The sequence below is a fragment of the Tetrao urogallus genome (genome assembly GCF_951394365.1).
Source record: "Tetrao urogallus genome assembly, chromosome: 6".
In the NCBI taxonomy this organism is placed as follows: Eukaryota; Metazoa; Chordata; class Aves; order Galliformes; family Phasianidae; genus Tetrao; species Tetrao urogallus.
Window position 1 is genome coordinate 16,080,851 of NC_136819.1, and position 22,297 is coordinate 16,103,147.

Below are 22,297 nucleotides of genomic sequence, written 5' to 3' on the forward strand. Positions count from 1 at the left end.
GAGCAGCAGGGCTACCCCCAAAGAAGGTAGTTTCCATGTGCACTCAGAACTGCTGCTAAGTGTTCCAACAGACCAGCTATATTCAATATGTAGTTCCCTTGGAAAGAAACAGGCAATTCTTCTCTTCAGCTTCCTTGTTTAATGCTTTCCCTCTTCCTAACACAGGCAAAAGCAGAAAGGTGTTGAATGTATTTCTAAGTATTTCAAAGGATCACTTAAACATTGGTTGCTCTGCAGTACATGTGAACAAGGGGTGCTTTTAAAGAAAGCCAGATGAAGTTATTACACATGCAAGACCTCCTGCTTCTTGAGAAGAAAAGCAGTCCTCCTCCTCCTTCCTAGGAGGAACAATCACTTATCCAACTCCAATCCTCAAGAAACAGAGTACTCCTAATGTGTGCATGTTTATACAGAATGGCCAGAGAAAGAGGCAAACAAATGACACCTGCTATAGGACTAAAACCATTCAAAATAACTTTATAAATTCTGTCACATTTCTGCTTTGTACATCAGTTCACTCTTGTTCCTCAAGCTTGTTACTGAAAATTCACAACGTTTGCTTTTTGTTTCATTTTTTTTTCCTGAAAGGCAGACATAAAACCAGCCATCAGTGCATTATTTACAGAAGTGCAACATAATGTCCCTCCCCAAAATTAAACTTTTCACTAACGAGATACTTCCAACAGAATGAAAATCAACACCACGCCTCAAGCAGTGTTTCTGAAGTCAATTTATAAAGGTTAGCTCATTTCTGCAATCCCCAGATGACAGAGCGAGTAAAGCTTCGCTCACCATCGAGCAGGCTAAAAATACCACATTTCAAGTATTAAATCAGAAATTCCTAAAGACAATCCATATTTTGATAAATAAACACAAGGGAAACAGTATATAACTCTCAATATACTGTATATGAAAAGTGGTGTCCAGTTTCAAACTTTTAGCAAGACAGGTGCACAGCCCCAAAAATGTGATCAAAGTAACCCTGAAAACTGTAGCAATCCGGGAGTCCTAAACACAAATCTCTTCTTTGTTTCTCCTGGAATTACTCTGCTGGTCTGAGGCATTTGACTGTTATTGAGTTCTACATCTATAGGTAATAAAAAAAACAAAACAAAACAAAACTCCAAGCTCATTCCCATATGGAAACAATTCAAAAGCAGGTTCAGCAGATAAATCCTATTATAAACTTGCTTCTCTGCAATCGGTTTTTGATGAGATGTTACTGCAGATCTGTTTTTCCTTCTGGAACAATGTTCTCAGCCAAAACAAGTTCAAATCAAGTCACATCGGCTGAAAGCTTGCTCTCAGTTTTCCACTTCACGAGTATCTTCAACATCAGCCTTCTTATGCTTCCTCATATGTTTGTATTTTTCCACATATGCCTTCACCAGGTTAGCTACCTTCACAGGGTTGATCTCTCCACTTTTGCTGTGGCAGATCTACGAGGGATTAGACAAGGGATTCAGTCAGTGAAAGGTATCACAACAGCTCAGGAAGACAACAAGTGATCAGAAACCCTAAGCTTCCCAGAAGAACCAACTCCTGCAAAGGCCCTAGAGCCTCATACCAGGGCATGCAAAGCAGACAACTCAACAAGGATAATTAAGTTCTCAGCCAGCATCAGGGTAGGTCTATCCTCTGTAGTTATTTGTAAGATGTACAACATATCTTGGTCTAAATGCACTTGAGCATGTCATATCAAACTCCTATCCATGATAACTGCTGCAATTCATGGTCTGTCTTAAAGAGTTCAGCCTCTGCTCCGTTACAATGAAAAGTACTGAGCAGATTTATCCAAGTGTCAGAACAGCCTGGCACAACAGCCCAAGCTAATGACTTCCACAGAAACATGTATGACTGCAGCCACAACAAGTGTATTAGAACACCAGCACAGTCGTTATGCTCGGCCAAAGACTAGGTAAGAAGTTCTCAAAATCAGAGCTGCCCTGTAACCCTAGCTTGCCTCTACTACACAAGTAATATCCAGCCCCAAGAGCTGGATGCTGCTGTGCTTTCACACCTCTGCCACTGCAATAGGTGGAGCAGTGCTCACTGGCAATGTTTTACTTTAAGCACTGCAGAAATTGCCCCAGCACTTACCTACTGAGCACTGAGTGCAGAAGTGTCTCCACAGGCGGAATTAGTCACTTCTATTGCAGGGCTTTCCTGTGGTTTCTATTTAACATACCAAACTGCACTGCCATAGTCCAGCAAATTCCACACAATACACAGTGTTAATTTCCCCTTTTTTTTTTTTGGGGGGGGGGGGGGGGTGTCATAATTTAAGAGGGAGGAATGCTCAGACAAAGAATGTGCCAATTTTGAGGACCCATTCTAAGGCACGTAGCATCTGCTCCCTTTCCCCTAGAGAACTCAAAACTTAACCATTGTTCAGACAAGCATTCAGTGACTTCGTCAGCAACTGGTTTTGCTCAGTTTTTCTGCAAACTGGATCTGTGTTTCATACACGCCATGCAGGAGAAGGTGCAGAACTGCAGTCATTATCTCAGGAATTTTGATTCATGACAATTTTCCAGCGATATCAGGAAGGCAGGGCAGAGAGAAAACAGTTCTGCAGGGTATCATTTAACGACCTCAACATTAATTGCTTTCACAAGACAACATGCATTTTTCTAGTGATAAGGTACTTTTTTTTCCAAACCACAATCCAGTCAGCACTAAGTTTTGAGGCAAAAGTCAACGTCAGCCAAACAGCTAAGCCCTCTTCTAAAGTTCAGGGACATCACAGGTGCCCAAGGAATCAACAAACTATTTCTTAACCCTAGGAGAAGCAGCTTGACAAATGTGGAGGAAGTTTTTAATGAAGGAGGTTTAACCTTTTCCACTCAAAATACGGGCTGTGTAACATTTCAGCCTAGGCAGCTGAAGCCACCTGATCCACGCCTCTGAAAGCGACTTATAAAAGCAACAGTCTGATAACCCTCAATGGCACTGCTCAGCCTTGCTTAAAGCAACTAATGTGTTTCACGAGACCATGGAGACCATGTCAGAGTCCAAAGATCTGCTATTTTAATCACACACATTAATTAAGCACAATGACTGAAGCTTGCAGGTGCAATTGATAGGCCACCACCTGTTTCATTAACTGCTCAGCTCCTCCCCTTTGCTGCCACCTTACCTTCTGCACGGCTTTTCGAAGAATGTTCTTGTACTCCTCCTTTGTAATCTCCCTCTTCTGGTAAAAGGGTTTGATAGCAAGTTTCACTTCTTCTACAGCCCTTTCCTGCATGTGAAGCTTCTTCATGTACTGCACAACAAAAGTTTGTTACCATGTGCTAGCATGCAAGCACTTTCTGAATCTACTTTTCTCTACTTTCTTATGCAGAAGTGCATAAATGAAAATACTCATTTCACCTTTCAAAAAACCATGTAAGAACCAGTTTGAAAGGATCTGCTTTAAAAATCTTGAAACAACTTCATGCTATGAGGAATCCTTGCTTTGTGTAACACTATTCTGTCCCAGAAAATGTGCTTTTAACAAGTGAACATAACATCGCTTGCTAATCTTCATCTCCTTCTTCCCTTCTGGAAGCTCTGAAGTAAACATCTGTCCATCAAAATAGTGACAGAATCTAAAAGCAGCAAGCCACAGCCACACAGAGAAAGCCTCAGTTATCTCTGCAAGTGCTCTAAAAATTACAAAGTTGCTTACAAATTAAGGAGAAGAGACGGCATCAAAACTTACTCTGTAAGATCAAATTCCTAAAAACTGCTGCTCAGAAATGAAGGTTCAGTGGGGGACATCATTTCACCAGTTTAACTTTATAGTAGAAAATAAAACACCTGGCAAAGTAACTGTTTTTATGCTAACATCTACTGAGAGCTTAGAGCAGATCATCTGTACAGCAAATCCAAAACCTGGCAGCAAAGGAGTAGCACTTGCAAAATCTCCAGAGTATTTTACTATCTCTGCATTTTTAGTGCTGATTAGCAGCAGGATACAGTCCTGCCTCTCCATATTGATGTTTACTTCAAAACTGAGGGAGAGAAGGAAAAAAAACCCAAATAAACAGGTGTTTGGAGAAGCCTGGACATTCTGGTTTTCTGAGAGTGACTTCCAAACATTCATGCATTCAAGCACCGTGAGAATGTATGAGACGTTTTAATGTCAAGGTTTTCTAAGAGTTATGAACTAAGTTCAAATAAACAGCTCATTTGTGCACTGCTTCTAATTTCTAAATAATGGCTAATCTTCAATTAACAGGACTGCAGGTTGCACATGCAATTCTAGTTATGCATTTGCCACTTGGTAGCATTCACTCACTTCCTCATTCTTCGTTTTATCCACTTCGGGTTTTGGTGCTTTGATTTTTTCTTCTTCATTTCCAACAGAAGCAGCTTGAATTCCTGGTTCAGATGCAGTAGCCAGGCTGCCTGGCTCCGGAGTCAGGCTCTGGCCTGCCACACAGCCCAGTGCAGGGAGGCTGCCCTGCATGATGAACTGAACCGTGGGCTGGCTGACAGGTGCGTAGGGGGGGAGGCTTGAGGGCAGAGGTGGTGTCAAAGGTATATTTTGACAGTACACCTGTGAACCAGATACAATTTCATTAATGCATGTACTCACAAGAGGGAACATCAGATGAGGATTTTCAGAGTACCTTTTATCCACTGAAATAGGCAGGAAAATATTAGTTTAAATCAGGAAAGCTACAGTCCTCCCCTCTGTGCACCAGGAACTAGCAAGAGCCCCAATCAGCGTGTCACTGATGGAGAGTGTAGAGACTGATGGCACAGACTAATGCCAACGGGCCAATTTTACAGCCTGATTACAATCAGCGAGATGCTGACAGCTTCTCAAACAAGATAACCATTAATGAAGCAAGTGCTGAAAACACAAGTTGCACATACAGTGCAGAATGAAAGGAAAACTTGCTTCTTCAATTGTAAGAGCCACCTAAAAGATAAAGTGATTAGAGGATTGCTGAGGAGTATGGGCTTTATGAAATGCACTATGCACAGAGGAAGGCCAACTCTGCCATGAGTGGAGGGTGTTGCACAACGAGGGCACAGATGAGGTGGGATGCCTTCCATGACACTTGGCTGTCAGAATAGGAACCAACCTGAGAGGAATCTAGATCAGGAAACATAGGCTCAGGAATCATATAATTGGTTGGAGGAGGCTCATTTAACTGCACCTGATTTAATGTTTGGTTCAAGTCCTCTGCTTTCCAGACCCCTTCTTTTGCTCGCTGAAGTTTGTAAAACGGCATCCCTGGGTTCCCAAGAGAAGGGAAAAATAAAAAACAAAAAATAAAGAGAGAACAAAATAAACCTCATGGGTCAAAGATTCAAAGCAATTGTACATTAAACAAAAAACACCCCAGAACGCCACCAAAACCAATGAAGGATCTAACAACAAGGCTGTCTATAAAGGACTTTGTTTAGCAATCATTAACATTTTAAAGCTTCTGATAATAGAGGACTTATCATCCACTTGTGCAATTGCTTTTTAGTGGGTTTCCACGAGAACCACACAGCTTTGTCAATACACTTAGCACAGGCAGCCAAGTCAGACTGTTCTTAGCAGCTTTGGCTTATCGCAGCTCACAGGAGCGAGCTAGAGACGTGCAACACTACTCTGTTTTGAAAAGTCTTAAATTCTGAGGGAAAATCATTCCAGTTAACTATAAAAAGCATAGACTGTCAGTTCAGAGATCAGGTTGCAGTATATGGTTCAAAGCCAACCTAGCTGCCACCGGCTAGATGAGCTCTGGAAGTGACAGCATGTCCTCTCCACGTCATTAGCATGACTCACTTTGTTATTGAACAAGCATAAAATACAAGGCTTCCAGGATTGAGAACCACAGGATCATCCCAGTTCAGACAACAGGCACCCCCACCCTAAGCCTTACACTGCCTGCTTCGACTGCTGTTTGCTTTCTCAAGAGACTTACTTGGAGCTCTTCCAGCAGACATCACACCGCTTTCTTCTTCTTGAAGATTCCAAGTAACTCTCTTGACAGGTGCTTTAGATTTCAACACAGGACCCTGAGATACCACCTCCAGTTCAGGCTGACTGAAATTACTGGGCTTCTCATTGGACACAAGGCACTCATCTTTAACTTCTCTCACACAATCTGCTGTTTGAGAGGAGCTTTGAACTGGCACAGCCTCGGTCTGAGCATGCATTGTAACCTCCTTCTTCGGAGATGGTTCCATCAGAGGTGGACATAACGCAGTATTTTCTATTTTAACAGTAATCTCAAGGTTTGTATTACTACAGCTACCGAGCAGTCCTGGATCACTCGTATTCATTAATTCTGTTTCAGCAAAAGAATCCACATTACCAATAGGAACACAAATGTTTGTGATCTCTGGCGCAGGGAACGCAATTTCACTCGCCACCACCTCACAGGTGGCCTCTGCCTTTGCAGTTTCTTGGGCCTCGCTCTGCTGAACTGGGGTCTCAGTCTGCATTTCTTCAAGTTTGACATCTGGTTGGATGGTTACGGAAAGCTGTTCTAGGACCAGCTCATCCTTCGGCTCTTGTTTGAAGGAATGGGATTGCTCTGGACAGCTGGGTACGTTTTCAGCTGGAGGCCTTTGCTCTTTTTCTGGTGGAGGAGGAAGCGAGGTTTCCTTTGATTTACGTTTTCTTTCCTTCGATCGCGATCTCGATCGTGGTCTTTTTTCTTTCGATTTGCTGCTTTTGTGCTCTTGCGATCGAGATGCAGACCGAGACCGAGACCTCCACTTTCTCTTCTCCCGAGACCTGGATCTTGATCTCTTTCTGTCTCTTGACCTCAAGCTACTGTCTTTATCATACCTCTCGTAGCTTTTGTCTCTCCTGTGTTTCCGCCTCTTTGTCCTCTCAATACTATTTGATCGGGAACGACCCCTCCGTCTTGACCTTGACCGAGACCGTCTTTTCTTCTTCCTATTTTCATAGAACTCAGAATTACTTCCAGGACTACCTGAACGCGACCTAGATTTCTTTCTCTCCCTAGACCAAGAAGACTTTGCCTTTTTATCCTTAGTTTTATCCTTCATTTTCTTTTTTTTAGATCGTTCGTGACTGCTGGAACGGTCAGTAGAAGACCTCCTGCTCTTGGATTTCAACGTGTGTATTTTACTGCTCTCTTCTCCACCTGACCAAGAGGTAGATCTGGAGCTTCGGTCCCTTGAATGTGCTCTGCCCCTAGACCCTGATCGGGATCTCTTCCGCTCTTTGACGAGTGCCTTTTTCCTTTTAGCCTTCTTCCTGCTTCGGGAACTGGAGTTTGAACAGGATCTGGAACGTGATCGCCGCTCTGTTTGCTCCGCCTTCTGGACCTTCTGCTGCCCATCACTCTTTGATGAACTATCTGGTTCTAGTTTCACATTAATATTAGATCTAATTAATTCTTCAGCATTGAAGAACACATCGGGACCCTCTCCACCTTCCTCCTTTAAGTGCTCTGCATTTGAAACTTGCTTAACAACAGATGAAGTGCAAGGGCTGCTCAGAAAGTCTTCCTCATCCATATTGTCTCGTTCCTCTGTATCAGAAATCTGTTCTACAATTCTACTTTCTACTGGCACATCATCATGAGATTCTGTATTACTAGATGGTACATCAGATTCAGCCCCAGATCCAAAGATATTTTCTACGGTGTAAGGGGTAAAACGACGAACAGTTTGAAATGTTTGAACTTTTGGATTTTCAATGGAAATCGTCCTGGTAATATTCGTTAGCGGGATCCCCGAGCCAAGCCTTTCTGGACTGCTGCTTGCTGAACTTGAGTCTGACCCAGTTGGCTCAAAGGGATCATATATTTCACTTTTGACTTGCTTCTTCTTAACTGAGAAAAGAGCTGAAGGACTCTCTTTCTGTTGCACCTTTTCATCCACAGGGCGGAAGGTGTTACAGAATCCTGGGTTAGACAGTCTGCTGGAATGTCCTGTGTTCCCAGGAATATTAATTTTAAAACTCTCAAAAGAACTTGAGCCTTTGCTTCTTGAAGTGCCCAGTAGTGAAGAGCTGCTATACATGCTTGCGTTGGTAGAAAAAGATACCCCACTTGTACGTGTTTGTTGTTGAGTTTCCCTGGCATTTGACTTCTGACTTTCCATCCTGCTACCCTTTCCCAGCTGATTAGTGCTCTCTTTGCCAGTCAGCTGGGTTATACAGGAGCTGGGAATGTCACAGCTTTGGCTTCCTGTGGGTTCTGAATCCACCTGCTTGCTGCTGGTTTCCTTTTTAATCTTTGGTATCCTGGGAAGCTCAAATATGTCAATTCTTCTGGGAGGTGGCTTCAATGGTTGCCTCACAGTTACAGCTTTTGAATCAGAATTCAAGTTACAGCACAGGGGCTTTGAAGATGAATGGGTACGTGCAAAGTCTTTAGAGTTTCCATTAAATCTGGGCATTTCATCTGGCTTGGAGCCATGCCTGTTCAGACTAGCTACGCTGTGAGTAGTCTGAACAACCTTGGGTGTCACTGAATACTCTGATTTTACAGTTGCTCTTTCTGATGTAGTCTGTGCTGGGTTTGCTGCAGGCTCAGTCCTGTTCGGTGAAGGTGATGAAAATAAGCTTGATGAGGTGGGTCTAGAGTAAGTATTCAGCCCCGAAGAAACAGAAGGTCCAGAAATGGAGCTGCCTGTCATGGTCCCTGAGTGCACTGTACTCAGCTGGGGGTTATGTCCTGAACCGTCATCCACTCGTGAGTCTTTTACTGATTTTCTGTGAAGTGGAGCTATGGCATACAAGCAAACAATTAAGTTTTCCAGGGCACATTTCACAATTTTTCCCTGACATGAAAATAAATATGGAACTAATTATTCTGAGTTCCACTTTAGCTTGTAGACATATCACGTAGGAAAAAGGCAGTCTGATTAGGTCAGATGATAAAGGTTTAATGTCAGACAATGGCATCCTTGAGGTAACAGCTAATATTCAGGAAACAAATTATTCTGCTCTTCAGATGTAACTACATCTGTGTTAATCATCCTGCAATTGCTGATTGATAAAAATGACTGTAGCAGAGGACATTATCAGTAGTAATTTTAAGAATAATGCTCTCAGATTCAATTTGTATAGTATTTCTAAGGAATAGCATGCCAATGAAAAACACAGCTGCAGAGCATGTATTCTATTCTGAAGACAAACTTCTTGCCAATGCCCTCATCATGCCCTTTGAACTGAGTGATAGTTTGCAGGCATGGCATCACCAACAACAGAAGATCAGGGTACTAAGACTGCTCTGCTCTACCCAATTCTCTACTTCTTAGTACAAAGCATAAGACTACACAGCGTGTACTTTTGAAATAAGATCAGGGCAGACAGGGATAAAACAAACAGGCTAATTATAATATCAAGTGCCAAACTCTTACCTGCTTTCTTTGCTGTCAGAGAACCATCTCTGTTGATAACCACATCAGAACTACTCATCATGAGGATGCTCTGTCCAGACAGGATACTACCCAACAGATCAGGCACAGGAGCAGCTTCTGCTTCTTGATCAGGACTCAAGGCAGGTACACTGCTTCTGCATGTTTCAGAGGGGTTACATTTCCTTTACTCTTACAGCACTTGTTCTATACACACACATTACATTAAAAAGAAACCAAAATCAAGGGCATAAACAGAGGTCAGCCAGAGAAGTTCACTTATAGCTTTGGCTTCACTAAAGTAATTCAGCTCCCATCTCTATGACAAAAAGGAGTATCCCCACAGGAATACCACCAGATAGGAAGCATGTAATCGTAACACAGACCTCTGTTAAGCAAATACTTCTAATCTTATTTAAGGATGATGGTTTTTACATGTTACGCATCATGATTTAACTTTTAGAGCATTCAAGATGTATTTGTGAAGCACAAGCCACTGTTCAGCACTTCACAGAGATACTTCCATCCCAGCTGCCTCTTCCCACCAAAACAGGATCAGAAGCATACTCCTCAAACTTACACTACCGTGTAAAAAAAACCCCACAAACTTTATGCAGCTTAGATCGGTGTCAGCCATCAGTTAGGAGAAGACACATAGATGCCTACTGGTAGGGTAGCTAGGAGCATAGCAAAGAATTGCACTGAAAACCAGCACTGTTCCCACACATGGGATAACACCACTCTTTGTGCATACACCGTCTTAAGAATATAGTTTTAACTGTAACTCCTCTGGATTTGAAACATGATTTTACTATTTTTTATTGGATTCATTTTATTTAAGCCTGTCTTCAAGGACTTAAAAGGTTTGAGTGCTTACAGTGGTTTGCTGGTATGTTTGGTTTGCTGTTTGTTTATTATTTAAGATTAAAAAAAAGAAAAAAGGCAAAGAAGAAACTCACTGCAGTTCAGGCAAATCAAACCTTTGGAAAAATTGGGTTTCAGCTAAACATTTTTACCTTCTAAGCAATGTGCTACTTAAACTACCCCAGAGGACACGCAAAGCTACCTGGAAGGCTTTCTGCAGGACAGAGATGGGAAAGAGAAGTACTTCAAGCTATCATAGACATATACAATCTTAATCTCAAGGAACAAATCTTTGCTTTAAGTCAGATGGATTAGAAGACAGCCATGTAAACCTCTTATAACATTTAACCATTTAGGATGAGCTTCCTTTTCTCCCAATCTCCAACTGCCCCAGATTTGCAGTTTTCTGTGACTCAGCTGATATGTTTCCAGCTGTTTTCCTCAACCCTTTTCTTCCTGTCATGCTCCTGCTCCTTTTGCCCTATCTTTCTGCATTGCATTCCCTGCCCCAGTCTTGAAACCCCATTGGGGCTAGTAGTGGGAGACTCATGCACATGTGTGCATGCACGTACACACGTAGAGGAAATAAAACACCAGTCAGACAGCAAAGCAGAGCAGAACAATTTAATAGAACCTGTTGAATTGCAGGTTCAAACAGGTTCTTCCAGTTTTCTGAGTTCCAACAAACAGCATAGGAAATGGGTGATGCAAGTACATCCCTCATTCTCTCCTATTCTCTCCTTTGGACGTGCAACTCATTTCCTCTGCCCTCTTAAATAAGGGAGCAATTGTTTTACATCTAAACTTCAAAGTAAAAGAGAGACCAGGGTGAAAATATCAATTTGAAATCTCAGTGGGAAAGTTAAGAGCTGTAAGTGCTATTACACAAAAATACATGTGGGGCCTTCGATATATAAAAGAGTAATTTTTGTCTAAAATGCTGTGGTTATTTATTTACCCATGTGCATTGTCTATGCATTTTTCAAAATACACATGGTAAGAAAAATGTTAGATCAGAATGATCACTTGTTGACTCATGGCACAATTAAAAAGAACAAAACAGAAGAAACAGTTGATGGAATTTTACCTGGGAAGTCCCACAGAAACAGGTCTAGCTACAGGACGGTGAGACCTCAATGCTGACTGGGAGAGAACTCTCCTCTTGGCACTCAGTGGTGAATCTGGATTTGCTGGAACCTCTTCATTACTGTGGGTAGATTGAACATACACAAACCTCCAAATTACTGCCAAATGGATGAACTGGATAACACCATTACAATGCATGTGCCAAGAGAGTATTAGCTGTTTTATGATGATACATAAAGACCTGTGCCATCTATCTCTTTCCCGTTGCTAAGCAGAACTGCCTAACAAAAGAAAGATTCAAACGTAGGTGTTTAATTTTAAAGTATTAGATGCGTAGTTTCTTTCCAAAAGACTGACAAAAAGGTTTGCTCAGTAGGAAATTTGGTAACTTCCAAAATGCAGAGCTTAAGACTAATACAAATTATGGTATACTAAGATTTCTCCAGAATTTAAAGCACCTGGAGAAAGGAACAGGAAAGAAGCAGCATCAAAAATTTCACAGCTCCACCTAATTCTACATGAATTTACTGTTCTCTGAATAACAAGAATGCTGTTATATTTGAATAAACTAAGAATTATTAGCACCTGACTCCTGAGATATTACTCAAAGGCTGGAATCTGAAGATCTTAGGAAAGATTTTCACGAGGCTTACCATTTCAGTAAACCTGTTTTAAGAAGGCTGATTCTTTAAGAGCTCAGCAACTTGGCCAAGGAGGGAAGAAAGAACAAGTACAGCATTACATTATTGTAAACTGTGTATCCAAAGCTATTTTCAGATGTGACATTTACACTCTTTGCACAAAGTCACAAGCTTTTCTCTAAAATATAACCCAGTACTCGAACTGTTAGAAGTCTCAAAATATCCCAGGTTTCAAACATTCGTGAAGATACAAATACATCCCTGCATATGTACAAACAACTCAAGACTTGTAAAATTATCTTTGGATTACAGTCTCGTACACTCAGGATGTCTTACCCTTCATAAGGATCCAATTCATACGGGTCTCCAAACACAGACAGAGAAGCTGCACCAATATCTGCTCTCATCAGACCAAGCGAGGGCTCCATTGGTTTGTGCATGGAAGGAAGTGAGGCCCCTCGCACAGGTTTACTAAGACCAAGCGTTCTTGCAATGCGGGAGCGAGCAGTAACCTCATTTTTTACCTGCACAGATGCAAAGACAGGTTATTTGTACGTTCAAGGCAGGTACAAATTCTTCACTTAGCCAAAGCACAGTGACCAGGTTACCACCATCAATAGAAATGACATCCATCCATTTGCTTTCAAAAACTTTGTGGAACATCTAACCGTGGCCTAGATTTCACTTCACGTATTAACTTCAGTGACCAGACAGGTTAAACTTCTACAAGACTGTCACTGAAAATCATCAGCTCTGTACATAGGATGTACATTCCCATTAAGATGGCTGAGGACAACAGTCGAGTTGTCAGAGTACCCAGTGTAGTTCCTATCAGGACACCAACCACAACTGAAAGGATTTAGAGAGCCCTTATATCTGATTAACTGGATTTGCAGCAACACAGACACAAGTATCCATAGCTTGTTAAAAAGGACGGGTGGTGAAAATTTAACTGAGCTTGCATGAATACTGATGAAACTCTAGAGCTTTATGGCAAGAGCACAACACGAAGCCTGTGGGACATCCTTCAGCACGATCCCTACAGTTCAGGTACCAGGATTTGTCAGCTAATCCAGCAGGCCTGCTTAGAAGTTGCAATTCATTTCTAGGTCAAACCACTTTTCTGAAGTACACATTCTACAGATATTTCCATCAGAAAAAAAGAAAAATCTACCCACTACCACTACAAGACGGTATTTTTACATTTAATACCATCTAATAATGCTTTTATAAATTAAGTGGCAGAAAGTCAGTGGATCCTGATACTGGCAGAAACTCACACGTGATCTTACTCTTATCTTTTTTCCTCTTCTCTTCTTCATCAAACGCTTGCGTCTCTTCACCTGTGTCCCCGACGTTTTCTTCCCAGAAGATTTTGTCTGAGTTCTTTTCTTGCCTGCTGCTTTCCTCCTCCTACCTGATGGGACACAAGACAACCAAGTATCTGGCTAAGTGCTGGTGCTGCATTGTTCCCTATACTCTCCTTCTCATATTCTTGGAGTATACAAAGCAGCTCAAAGTGATCTACAGTGTGCTGCACTGCATAAAACAGAAGAAGTGAAATCATTAGATTTTAAATGATGCTTTTGAATAAAAAGTCATGTATTTACGTGCACAGGTGTGATAGCATACAGCTGCTCTAAAGTATTTTGTATGATTCGAGCTCCTTTCCTCTCAAATTTTATTCTTGCAGATGGAAGCCATAGAAGCCTCCTGATGCTCTTACCTGTTTTTCTCTTCTGTCTAGCAGGAGCTTGCAGGGTAAGAGGACGTTGGTAGATGGCTGTGTTTAAGCCTGCTACAACTGCCTCAATTGTTTCATCCAGCAGAGAGGACATGAGGTACCTTGGCACGTGCTGTGTGCGAGATTAGAAGATACATGATACAGGCAGCTTAAGATCAGCAGCAAGTTGGTTACAAATGCAATTTGAGATTCAAATGAGAAACATGAAAAACTAAAACGCCAGTAAAGCACTTACGTCACTTTTCTCACCTACTGATTACTACATGAAGGAGAACCTGACCTTGCCCTTCCAACTCCTTCATCACTACAGGTCTTTTCTATCCTAACACTGACTCTGCAAAGAGTGTACAGCTGCACAGAAGAACTTCCAAGTCCACTGAACAGACCTTTGGTTCATCAAACAAAGCACGATGAGCAAATACTGAAAGTCAAAGCAGTATGTGCTCCCCATCTTAAAGTCCTCCTTCTTTAATACTCAGGTAAATGTGCCCAGAGGCAGAGGCAGTACCACTAGCAGCAGCATTTCAATTTCCCTCTTCAGAAAACTCACTGAAATGGTAGGTGCGAGTTCATCTTCAGAGCACCACTTCCTTGTGATAAGCAAGGGCTGTTCCTTCAAAGTTTCAAATTCCTCTTCTTCTCTACACACACTCGTATGCATTCTGAAGCATCAGTTCTTCGGTTGGAAAGAGGTTTTTCTGAATAGCTGCATTACATTGGCCATACTCATGCCAATCATATTCCTAGAATGTCCCTAACCCTCCTCTCCATTCATGGATATGATAAAAACCAAAGGCACCTACTTCAGACTGTGTTTAGAGCTCCAATTCAGATAATTTGGGTTTTGCTACAAAAGTTCTCTCCTATTATAGTGATTTTGATGACAAATCTGAAACAAACATAAAAACCACCCCCTCCCAACACTCCACAGCTCCTGATTATTTTGCTATGGACAGTCAACGCTCAGACAGATCAGCTACTTAACGTGGGGACTTATGTCAGCTCTTGTACAAAATCCTTCCAGAAGCTCAGGAGCAAATATTTGTAAGTACCTGAATTTGCTGTGCAGTTGTGATTCGATTTCTATTCACTGTTGCCCTAACTCGCTCACTCTGCCGAGTCCTGGCTATAGCTCGGGTTCGGACATGAGGACGTAGCCTGCTAGTGGTAGGAGTAACATCAGCCATGAGTGCAGCAACCTCTTCTTCACTCACATGATCTGCATCTTGAAAGAAAAGATGTCCAGGTCACTTTTCTTCCTACAGGTGAAAGCATTTCCAGAACTTTGGACAAAAAAAAAATATGTTTGTGTTCCCTTTCCTAAATTCAATTGCCTTCAAACATGGATGTGATCTTCTCAAAGAGAAATGAACACAGACAACACCAACACTGCTGCAGGTTGTTATAGAGAAACAAGAATTTCTAAGTGTCAGAAAGCACTGTTACTTTAGCAATCTCGGGTCAGAGTGTTAATAAATTACTTTCAGTGTAATACAACACAACCATTCTGAAGCCCAGGGCTAGCCTCAGGAAAGTTGAAGACTGCTTATAATGTACAGTATGTGGAGTTTCTTAAGATTTTGATCTACAGTTATTACCAGAACTCCTCCTCAATCCCTGGAGGCATTCAAAGCCAGGCTGGATGCGGCTCTGGGCAGTCTGGTCTGGCAGGTGGTGACCCTGCACATAGCAGGGGGTTGAGACTAGATGATCATTGTGGTCCTTTTTAACCCAGGCCATTCTATGATTCAGTCAAGAGTTTCAAGGACAGAATGCCTAACAATTATTTTCAAATGCATCAACCCAGGAGTTAAACATGACTTCAAAAGGCCACATGCCTCACAGCATTTAAATCAGGAGGAAAACACTTACTTTTAATGAACAACGCCAAAATCCTTACCTGCAGAAGCATCGACACCCATGGGAACACAGGCTGGACAGAACCATTCATCTACAGGGACTTCACTCAGAGGTGGATTAAGGCATTCCATATGATACCTCGAAAAAGAAAATAAATGAATAACCAAATCAAACAATGTGCTCCTTACCAAAGGACAAGAGCTTTTTAATGTCTATCCACATCCCAAATAAGGCAATAATCCTAAGTGCAGAAACTATTTCCCAAACTTGATACTGTGGTCCACATATCTGCTCCTATCAATCTCCAGAGAAACAACATTACTGCTAGGTGCATGATGGTCTGTAATTCCAGACTGTGTTCTGAGCACTTAAGGCTCAAAAACATTCAGAAAAGAGTCTTTCCCTCACCATGCAGAATATTGCTTGCCATTTGAACACAGACTGCAACAAATGTGCAATCAAAGCCCAAACTGGACAAAGTGAAGAGAAAGGAAAGAAGTCATTGAATCGGTGACAAGACAATCTGGAAACAGCATCAATTTCCTGAGAACCAGTGTGGTATTATCACTGATATTTTCTTGAACATTTTACTTTGCATAACTAGCCACAGGTCATCTGCAATGCCTTAGGTTGAATAAATGCATTCAATTCTACATACATCTCAGCTGATTAAGGAAACAATTAGTGATAAGAATTCCTCTATAACCACGTGAAATAGCTGCTCAGTTGCATGGCTCCACACTGCCACTTGCAGAATGGAGGCTAACCACTGGACTCTGAAATGCTGTCTTACAGAGGACTGTGCTCATCCTCAACAAATCTCAAAGGGAAATAAGAGAGTGGGATGCTCCCTCAGGCATTTTGAATTGTTCTCTACCCAACATGCTGAGTAACTAGCCTTGTCAACCACTTAAAGGGAAGGTGTCCAGGAAAGCCTCTTAACATTACCCAACTTTGATTGCTTAATTTGTTCAATTCTGTTTTCAGGCAGTAAAAAAAACACACAAAGCAACACACATCAATAGCACAAAAGATCTGAAGCAACTCGTGTTCAAATTACGCTGCTGAAGACTTCCCAATAAATGAAATGCCTCCCATGAAAACTAAGTGCTGAGACCAAGATCCTTAGCCAAGGAACACTGCGAGGCATAGGCTTCAAGTAAGAGCTTCAGCTTCAATTAGCAGCATTTCTAAGCATTTTTTCTAGAACACGAAAACATCATATTACTTCTGATCTAGCACGATGCCAAATCTCAAAGTATAAAGAGTGAAGTTCTCTGCTTCACCTCCCATGCCAAAACTCACTCACTCACTGCCTGATAACACACTGCAATTGCCACAGGACAAAGAAAAGGGAAGGAGCATTCACCTGATGCTCTAATCATACCCTGTAGCAACACAAAAAAGCCCACAGAGAGAATACAGCTGCTCATTTACCTCCCACAGGCTCTCTAGTAAGCTCAGCAAAAAAGATTTTTAAGAGCTTATTTTACCTATTCATTCAAACAAGTATCTCATTTTATTCCATCACTGACTTCTGACATCAAACTGACAATGCTGCAAGACTGATTCAAACAGTGTTTAAGTTTAAACTCTAGCAGAAGATCATAGATTCAAAATCACACTCAAACCTGTCAGGTAGACACAGCAAGAAGAACATAATAATTTAATAGCTGTGGCTACAAAGAAAGGACATCAAAACATAATGCAAACTGTCTATCTTGAGCTCTTACACACAGCATTAAAGCCTAGTGAACAGGAACAAGTCAGGTACTCCCTTAAGGAGGCATAAATGATGTAGGTGTTCATTCCCTCATGCACCCATGCACTGCATGGGTGAACACAATTATCTTCAACCAGTTGACAGCAGATCAGATCACGCAACTGCAGACATCAAAACAGGAGAACACACCTACATCATCCATGCAGGAAACCTGCTCCCTCTACAACTACACAGCCAGGGAAGGATGCATCACATCATGGGGATGTCTGTGCTAAATATACAGATGTAAGTCTGGCCACAGGACAAGGCTGAGGAGAGCAGCAAGGGGCAATCCAACGAGCAGATGGTGCCTGCTGACCCAACACTGGCTAGCCCTGCAGTACTTTCTGCAGCCACACAGGTGCTGTATTCATTTCAGTGCATCTTACCCTGCATCACAGCCATCGCACAGCAGCAGGCGATCCTCTCGGTCACTTCTGCCACATACTTCACAAAAGGTTGGATCATCCTCTCCTTCACTATCCTGAGTTTTTGTGTTCTCAACAGGAATCTAAATAAAAGAGAAATTCATATGAAATGCAGAACATGCCACTTCTAATATCTGCTGTCACACCAGCAGTAACACCAGCGAAATCTACAAATGAATTAAGCAAAATGGCTGCTGCACAAATTGAACCTTCAATTAAGATCACTGAACACAGCAAACACTAGTAGAGATCTATTGAACTGTCTATTGTCAGACACTGACAACCACAGAAAACTATTTTAAGAAGTCAAAACTCCTGAATAAGATCAAAAGTACTCAAAGAAAAAAAGAATCCAAAGAGAAAACAAATGAGAGCAAGGATGTCCTCTAAATACCAATATGTTTCAGATATTGATTAATAATAAGGCAATGACAGCTCCTCAGTATTCCTCATGGTGAGTAACCATCACCAGACTCAACCTGTGCCTGTAAGAGTTTGACTGCAGGCTCCTCTCTCCCCTTACAAAGCCAACTGCTACACAACAGAGCTGGTAGGAAGCCATAAAGAACAGATCAATCATGATTAACCTACACTGATCTTATCTGTATTACAGCAGTACTTGCACTATGCTGGGCATCTTCCCTGTACAAAGTGGTTTATGGATGCAGAGCACCTTAGAGTCAAACATCCATCATACAAAAAATGCAGTTATGCAAACAATCCTTTTTCCCTTCAAAGCCAACACCAAGTTTCCACACATAACAATGTAGGAAATGTGATTAAACAGGAAAAAAACCCAAACCTATAACAGCTCCTTAAAAGGCAATCTCAAAATAGGAAAGAATTCATCCAGCTGCCAAGTATCAGACATGCTGAAAAGGTAAGACTTTGAACAGCTGTTTAGTGGCAATATACCCCTTGTTTGGTTTACCAGAATAGAAAGCTTACCTTTTTTAAGACTTTACCACCAAAATGTGCCCGAATGCTGATGTACTTAAAGAGGATTCGATCCACTGGACAAGAGTTTGCATTCTAGACATAATTAAAAAAAAAAAAAAAAACCACAACAAAAAAACAACCATTTTCATCACGCAATTAATGAAGAAGTCTTGAATCAATTTCTAGAAAGCAAGTTTTCAATTATTCATATAATAAGCATTAAATGAATGTAGTGAGCATTTTAAGCACTTAAATTTAACTTATCTGGTTTACAAACACACTGTTGTAACAGAGGAAATATGAACTTTCCACAAAGCTTTTATTAATAGAATTGAAGTCATTTAATCAGCATTCAATTGCTAAAGGAACATCACAGTTCTTCCAAACATGGCCTTGAAACACAGTTCACATTTTAGGACACTATTTTTTCCAGAAGAATGAGCAATTACTCAAAATTACTTGCAAGCCCATTTAACTAAGTCTGAATCATCAAAATTATTGGACTTTGATTACTGAATCTACAGCAGGTGGCATGTAACTTTGAAAAAGACTGAATTCATAGCAAACTGCTCATTTAGTCATCCTCCATATCTATCCTTTGTATAAGTGTTCACTGTTGCAACAAACTCTGATCCTCACAGCTCAGAATTTAATGAGCTATATACGACTATAAACACAGAAAACCAATACTACTGATGTCTTGATTTAAAACCAAGACTTTTAGATGTCTAGAAATGCACTTGCTCATGGTATGGCAGCTTTCAGAGAATAGAACATATCAGGATGGGTGCAAGAAACAGATCCATGCTTCACAATTCTGAATCCTAACAAGTAAAACAGTAACCTATGTGGAAAAAGCTCAAGAAAGCAAATATAAACATTACATGATCTGTTCTCACTGAAGCAGAAAATATAATCAGAGAGATCAGAACACATCAGAAAGATGCAGGAAATGAAGTACAAAACAGCTCACCTTTGACCACTCCACTATGCAGTCCAAGCAGAAGTAATGGGAACAGTTCTCAGGAGTCCCTACAGCCTGATCCCTAAATGTGTTGAGGCAAATAGGGCAGTTTTCACCATCCTCATCAGAGGAGATGTTCACTCCATTCATGTGTGGCTTTAATTTGAGAGGACTGGCCATTCCCTCCACAGCAGCCTCAGCTTCTTCCTCTTCTTCCTCTTCATCATCATCTTCACAGTCTTAAAAAGTGAGAGACAAAAAACAGCTTTCACATGCTGTGGGGCTTCAGCAAGGGGCAGCAAGGGCAGGGTGGGGAATATTACTCTAGAGAATTCCAAGTAAGTCAAGGACAAAGTACAGCCCTTCCAGCTCAAGGTAATGGTTTCTGCTGCTTTCTATTCTTTTTTTCCCTCCCTAAATCCCACCACTAAAAAGGAATATATTACTCTGGAAGGAAAGAAAAAAAAAAAGCCTTGAAACATAACTAGTCTTGCAAGATGTTAGAAGGACAGGCAACAGAAAAACAAGAGATGAACACAATACCGAGAGAGGAGGATGCTTCAGGATACCATGGAAGTTAAAAGCACAATTATCACCCATCCAACATTTCTTCTGGTTAACAGACACTCCAGAGAACAAGCAGCAGCAATTTATACTTACCTGTGGAACAGGTAAAGATTTCACAAATAAATAGCAATCAAAGGAATTAGGATATCTAGCTGGAAACTGCTTAAATAAATTTGAGTTTGAGTGAAACTCATTTTAGACACTCAGGCATTACAGAGAGGTGTTTTCATGTTTAGTACAAAATACAGACGTGTCTTTCCCTAAAACCTGGGAAGTAGCCATTTTCAAGAGTGAGAAGTTATGTAAAAAGCTTAAAAAAAAAAAAAACACCAACAACAAAAAGTACAGCCCTTGTGTTTTCTATGAATTTTTCCTGATTGAAAACATGATTATTCTAAAAGATGAACTAATAAAGCTTCCTGGCACCTAGCATCAACTTTCCAGAACCAGACTGTTCAATTAGTAACTTGGAAAACTGTACCCAAGTTACCTTCAAGATACAATGAAAAACAGTTTCTATCTATCCAAATGATAATTTGAGTGAAGCAGATTCAGAAGCATATGCATCCACACTCCAGGTTTTCAGTCAAATTAATAAGCTTAATAAGTGAATGGGGATGTTACTTAAGAAAAATTAAGTCACCTTCCTCCCTCCTGCCAAGCCTTAAGAGGAATCATAATTTATTCCCAAAATTCCCTATCACAATATTCATTTTAAAGCTCCAAAGCAAACTGAACCAAGCATACTTTTTGTAAGTGGAAAAAAGAAGAGCCATTGCTGTAACTTCAATCTTTTTCGACTCACCCTGGGAACCCCTCAACTGTTAGTCATTCCTACTGATTGCAATTACATCATTTTGGCCAGTGGGTTGTTCTCAAACACATAAACACTTCACAAACCTAGATACAGGGGAATATCCCTTATTTATTTATTACTGAGGCACTGGCCAATACCCTAACACAGCAACACCTGCAGATTTACATGTCACGGTTACTGTCTGGAAGAAAAACTTTCATCCCACTCTTCTTCCAATTATTGAAAAAAAATGTATTTGTTATGCACATACCTTCTAATTCTTCATCTTCACTTTCTTCCTTGTCCTCCTCACCTCCCTCTTCCTCAGTGTCATCTTCTTCCTCCTCACTTCCAGTATCACCTTCTGACTCACAACTGTTTCCACCATTGCTTTCTTAAGGAGAAAAAAGGGCAAGTGTCTATTTGACATGTGGATGGGTAGAACAGTGAAGGACACACCAGAATCCCTGCTTGGGATGTTATATAAAAAAGTGAAAATCCAGATTTCCTCAGTGACCTTCTCAGCAGTGTCAAAGTAAGGAGATCTGAGGAACTTAACGGAAGCACGAGAGCAGTCTGAGACACGGGCATTTAGAAAGTAAAACAAAACTTCTTTGGAAAAAAAGAAACAAACTGTCACAAATATACCTTCACTTCTTTTTGAAGGTTAAGAAAGGGCATTCTCAGCCCTAGAACTAGAAATGTGCATGCATAGAGAGGCTGCATTTACCTGTTTCACTGAGGAATGCTAGACTTTGCCTTCTGCCCTTGCCTAGCGCGGCATTCTTGTTTATCAGTTCATCCTGGCTATCATCATCCATGGCAGGACATTGGAGATCCACTCCCTGTAAGAAAGCAGACGTCAGTGAGGCCATGACCACTGAACGTGCACAGCAAGCAACAGTGCAGCAAAGAGCAGCCAGCAAATGTGCTTGCAGAACTGTGAACAGTAAAAAGGACACGGTGCTACAGCAAAGACTGCTTGCAGCAGCCCTTAGCCAGAGTAGGAGGACAAAAGTCACCGATTAGTGCTCCCAGTTTCAAATCAGAGGTGCCTACAGTAAGCATTCATCTCTGAGTGATGTTTTAGTGCTAGCTGAAGCCCGCTCCCTGTACAACTCAGTTCAGATGAAAGATTAGAGCTTGGACTCCTGAATGACTCTAAACTGCATAACCAGAATCAAAATAGCGTAACTCAATGGAAGGAGGAAAAGAAAGCCTGCAAACAGTGAAACCATCCTGTGTACTGCTTGTAAAGAGCAGTACTGAAAGACACCAGAGGTTAACTCACCCTCTGAACGAGGCCTAACACA

General features: G+C 41.2%; 1 protein-coding gene across 1 annotated transcript; it reads right to left on the reverse strand.

The window, feature by feature from the left end:
• Positions 1 to 1,304: 1,304 nt before the first annotated feature.
• On the reverse strand, positions 1,305 to 21,808 carry PHRF1 (PHD and ring finger domains 1; the record flags this gene model as incomplete). Its single annotated transcript, XM_079537608.1, has 17 exons — positions 21,715 to 21,808; positions 21,256 to 21,378; positions 19,631 to 19,860; positions 18,667 to 18,750; positions 17,680 to 17,801; positions 15,569 to 15,666; positions 14,721 to 14,893; positions 13,651 to 13,780; positions 13,205 to 13,341; positions 12,261 to 12,448; positions 11,285 to 11,404; positions 9,337 to 9,491; positions 5,916 to 8,699; positions 5,082 to 5,233; positions 4,286 to 4,546; positions 3,140 to 3,268; positions 1,305 to 1,439 (listed from the first exon to the last, which is right to left on the reverse strand). Exons 1-17 carry the CDS (start codon positions 21,803 to 21,805, stop codon positions 1,305 to 1,307), a joined length of 5,112 nt encoding a protein of 1,703 aa, XP_079393734.1. The 5' UTR covers positions 21,806 to 21,808.
• Between the last annotated feature and the right edge of the window lie 489 nt (positions 21,809 to 22,297).